Source organism: Solanum stenotomum, chromosome 4 (assembly GCF_019186545.1).
Source record: "Solanum stenotomum isolate F172 chromosome 4, ASM1918654v1, whole genome shotgun sequence".
Lineage (NCBI taxonomy): Eukaryota > Viridiplantae > Streptophyta > Magnoliopsida > Solanales > Solanaceae > Solanum > Solanum stenotomum.
Window position 1 is genome coordinate 5,004,056 of NC_064285.1, and position 5,157 is coordinate 5,009,212.

At 29.8% G+C, this 5,157-nt stretch overlaps 1 protein-coding gene across 1 annotated transcript; it reads right to left on the reverse strand.

The window, feature by feature from the left end:
• Nucleotides 1–2,396: 2,396 nt before the first annotated feature.
• On the reverse strand, nucleotides 2,397–4,941 carry LOC125862674 (purine permease 3-like). Its single transcript, XM_049542798.1, has 2 exons — nucleotides 4,179–4,941; nucleotides 2,397–2,803 (listed from the first exon to the last, which is right to left on the reverse strand). Exons 1-2 carry the CDS (start codon nucleotides 4,920–4,922, stop codon nucleotides 2,465–2,467), a joined length of 1,083 nt encoding a protein of 360 aa, XP_049398755.1. The 5' UTR covers nucleotides 4,923–4,941; the 3' UTR covers nucleotides 2,397–2,464.
• Between the last annotated feature and the right edge of the window lie 216 nt (nucleotides 4,942–5,157).

Sequence of the window (5,157 nt, forward strand, 5' to 3'; positions counted from 1 at the left end):
AACTTTTATAAAAGATTTTTTTTTTTTAAAAAAAAAAACTAAAAATTTGGGATGGAGAAGTACGGTGAGAGGAAGGGGTGGAGTGGCGTAACATAAATACTTTACATTTATTTTATAATTTTTTTTGAGAATAGTAATACTTTAATTTTTAACTTTAACTAATACTAATAACTTTAACTAATACTCATAATTTTTTTTTAATTTTTAACTTTAACTAATAGTTTAGATGTGTTTTTGCCCCTTATCTCAATAACAATCATATAAGTAATTACTTCTTATAAAAAGTACATTAACAATATAATTCTTCATGATGTAAGTATGTGTATAGTTATATTTTATTTTCATATATTGTCGTCTCCAATTAACTTGATTCGTTCCATGTACGACCTATTAAAAAAAATAAGTGCTAGCTCGCTCTCTATCATAATTTTTTTCCATTTCGATGTTCGAGCTCAAAACCATTCATAAGAGTGGTGAAATTTTGTCCATCTCATCAAAGTCGCTTGTAATATAGTATATGTATAAGTTAAATCCACTTGAATGTCAACAAGATTTGAACGTCCAAAAAGATTATTGTCGAATAGATAACAAGCCACTAACATTGTAAAAGGAGGAAAAGTAGACTAGGTAGAGTATCCAAATCCTAGTCCTAGTAATAAGGCACTATATAATATCATATGATCGATTGTGTGACTTTGTATCTTTCATAAAAGTTATTCAAATTATACTTATGAATTCATGAGTATTGATATAAAAATTAAAAGCATTGTTATTTAGTGGATTCTTCAATTTGATGAAAGCTAAAAGTGTATAAAGTTTAATATACTTTTTGTCAGAATTAAAAATAAAGCAAATAATGCTTATTGCTATTGTATGATATTTTGGATTACCCTATTTTTTAAAACTTATATTTGGATTTATATTTTGTCAATTGTGAAAAAGTGGGCAAGCACTAAGGTGCCATATAAAAAAGAAATTTTACACTATTATGGATCATTTTCAAGCATATGTAATTCTTAAGCTTCACTGTTCCTTTAATTTGCCTCAACATGTAATCCAGAGATAGTGGCATGCCTCATTCATAAATGTTTATTTCCACATAAGTATACTTCTAGTTTTCTACTATCATTTTCAAGAATCAGCTCATGTGGTTTTTTCTTCTTCTACTTTATTTATTTATTTATTGCGACCAGGGAATATAGGTGAAAGGATCGAATTACAAGATGAAAAATCAATTTTTCATCAACAAGGTGAAACTTCAAGTAACAATCCATCGGGAGCATAGTTACATTGACCCCAACATGGATGTATATATTAATGTGATACATAATTATACATCATATATACTTGGTTAAATACTAGTTATATAATATCGATATAATATATAACTCTTTATACAATATTGCATTACATATATATGGCATACACATGCTTTATTGAATTTTTTTCGTCACATATACAATTACGAATTCTATATTTTAGATGGATTGAATTATGATTCATCCATAATCTAATTCGTTTAAACCCGTTCAAATTTGACCCAATTCATTTATTTATCACCCTACTTTTCTAGGTGTCATAGATTTAAATATGGCCCCTAATTAAGGTGAAGAAAGAGAAAAATGGTGAATGTAATTCAGCTCAAACGAAGTGAGAGAATATTTCGATTTTCTCAAGACCTTGTGAAACTTAGCTTGCTTTAGCAGCCATGTGATGATCGATTCAACTGTACTTCGTGAAGGTCCATCATCAGCCTAACCACAGCTAACCATACATTCAACCATTCTGACTCCGTATTGGAAGGTCTATGCATGGACCCTCCAGACAATTTACAAGATATTACATGGATAAATACAAGGTCTAACTACTCAATTAAGAAAATGTAGGCTACTTGGGTGCCAAACAGCTGTTGAAGGACTATGAATGCAACTCCTTGCTCTTTGGGGATAAATCTTGACGAGCGTTGACCAAAATTCAGTGGGACTTACCCTTCCTTATGCGGAAATCCCTCTCCTCCATTGCTCTTGAGCTTAAGGTGGCTTAGGGGAATTTTCAGAGTAACCCTCGTTTATTTTGCCAAAGAAAAGAGGGAAGAAAAATAAAAGACATCGGGTCTGATTCTGTCAGCCCCGCTATAGATGCTCTGCATGCGCTATAGCAGCGTCGTCATAGCGGTAGGCATCCCCCTATGGCGGGATGACGTTAGCCCAGATCAGTTCAAATTTAATAATTCCATCGTGCATCCCAAATTAAAATATGACACTGAAATTCAAGAAATTTTTGGAACCCTCACGAGGTGCATTTAAATAATGATGGACCGAATCGTTATAAAAATAAACGTCTTAAAAGAATTCCACAAACCAAGACAACCCAAACTTCCATACGGGCAAAATTATAATGCTAATAAATTACTTATATAAAATTCTGCGTACATCACTAACTAAAATTATAACATTAATGTTACTCAAACTTGGTCTGGCAGGGTAGCATGTTTTGTTTTTGTAACCTTGTTGGTCATGTTATCTTTATATTCTCCATAGAAATAAGAAGCAAAACCCCAAAGGCACATAGCTAAAGCCATCCACTTATCAGAATTGAAGCTCTCAGGCAAGAAAATGACAGAAAATATTTGTTGTATTGGAACAAGAAGAGCATTTACTATCCCAAACAATAGTGCTGAGGAGCAGTAAATCATTCCAAGACATCCAATCATCATAGATTGTAGAGATATTGCTGTTAATGCTAATATCATATAGTACTTTCTTTGCCCTAATCCAAATTCTTCAGTTTCTCTAGTGATGGCCTGCATATTTTTTTTTAAAATGATTTTCTTACACCATCAGCCGTCAGGTCATTCAAATGATATCTATAGGTGAATAATATTCTTAATATGTGGGATATGCAATTTTATAAATAAGACAAGTTACCAGCTATAACAGATGAAAAGGACTTGATAATGTAGATATTCAATACATCGACGACGTATATATTTTAAACTCTCAATATTAATTTAAGTGTCTTAGAGTGTAAAAATACTAAAAGATATTTTTTAATTTTGAAATCTTAAATTAGAGATGTTTGAATCTTATGATCTTAAAAAAGTTAGGTAAAATATTGGAATATTAGAGAGTTACCCAATATAGAAAAAGAATGATATATTTTTTTTAAACCCACTAAAAAGAGTAAAATGCTATGATTGAAGATATCTCCTTGATTATCTTTGAAAATAATTAAATAAAAGCTATTTTTAACTCTATTTAATTCTTTTTCCCCTTTATGTTGCTCTACATATTTCCACTATAGATGCCACTTTCTGCTTTACTATACTATTGATACTGCTTGATCATCTTTTGAAAAGGAAGCCTTTTTTCTTACCACACAAAAAAAAAAGTTTTTTTTTATGTGATCACTCTTATAAATTAAGAGAAAGAAAGCTCATGTCATTAGTAACTCTACTTTTTTTTAGTTCCTTTTGTATACTAATCCCACAGTTCCACTATTTAGTTATTGCACTTCTTTTTTTGCTGTGGGATGCTCCAAAAAGTTTGAAACAATTTCATTGATAATACTTTTTTTTTCTTTATAGAAGAATAGCAGATTTTTATATTTAATATTTAAAAATATTAATTTTTAACTTTTCATCTTATCCTTTACTAAGATTTTGAAACTTTAATAGTTACAAATATTATGGCATATTTAACATCAAAAGTTTTCAAAAACATTTAACCTACAAATATTATGATATGTTTAATATTATAAATTTAAAAAATCTTTATTTATTTCGTAGTAAATTTTGTGCTAGATTCAAACTGTCACACAAATCGGAACGAACAGATAGTAGTACTTGCAAAACTATATTGCATATTTCTTTTGATTATTAATTTTTATATGATATTTTCTTTGCCAGACTAATTAATTTCTCATATAAGATAAATAATTTGACTTTTATAACTGACAGTATAAAATAATTTTTATACACTATTATATCACTTAAAAATAATTACGGATAATAGCTCATAATAATACACTAAATTACACTTATAATATAAAATTTATATATACTTCTAATTTGCTAGTTTATAAAAGTAAAATAACATGCCTAAATGTTAAAAATACAACGAAGTAACAAAAAGTTGCATTTTTTCTAATAGCTTAAACTTTTGAGTGAGACGTATTACCTGAAAATCTTTGTTGATAATCATTGCGACGATACAAAATAAAGATGAGAACATGGATATAAGAAACTGTATTTGCATGACAAGATCAAAGGTGACAACAACTCCAGCTTTAACATGACTATACTCAACTCCTGCATTTATAAATCCATGAAGAGCCGCACCAATAATTGTCATCACAAACCCTAACGTGTATTGTCCATTTGATTCACCTATCGGACGATCTCCATTCATGTGTAACCCTAATATAATTGACCCTAACATCATCAACACCACCGCGTTCACGGAATAATGTGTGAACTTATGTTTCACCATGAAATACGCGAAAATCACGGTAAATGCAAGGGACGTTGAAGAGAGGAGAGAAGAAATCGAAACGGGAAGATATGACGCGCCAATAGTGTAGAGGTAGCTACAAATACCAAAAAGGATACCTAAAATAGCACTAAATATTGCTAATTTAGGTGTGACAAAAAATCTAATATTATTGTTATTGGTCTTTTTTTTGACATAAGAAATATAAATTGGTAAAATAAAGATTGGGAATCCTGCTGTTAGCAATGAAGATTGCAACCATTTTCTTTTTCCACCATGTAAATAATAAATTCTAACAAGCAATACACCTGATATTTGGCCAACTGAAAGGAAGATACAATATATGAGAATTAGAAGTGTCTTAATTGACATGAAATTCTTGAGTTTCTTAGGCTTATTGTAGTTGCCCTCTTGCTCAATTTCCATGTCCATATTTTTTTTGTGAATGTGTTTGAGAGATATTAATTTGTGGGGGTATATTTATTAGTGGTACATATAAGCCAAAGAGGAAATTAAAGTGACTTTAGATTGAGGTGTATTTGTCTTTTGAGGGAAAATGTTTTTTAACGAAATTGTTTTCTAGTATTTGGTACGACGAGAATCATTTATTTTTTTATGAAAGTCTATTTTCTAATAACTATTTCAAATTTTAACTTCATATTATTAC

Coding starts and splice junctions, on each gene's coding strand:
- LOC125862674 (XM_049542798.1), bottom strand. CDS start 4,922: ATGGACATGGAAATTGAGCAAGAGGGCAACTACAATAAGCCTAAGAAA. Junction 2,804..4,178: donor TTATCAACAAAGATTTTCAG/GTAATACGTCTC, acceptor AAAAATATGCAG/GCCATCACTAGAGAAACTGA.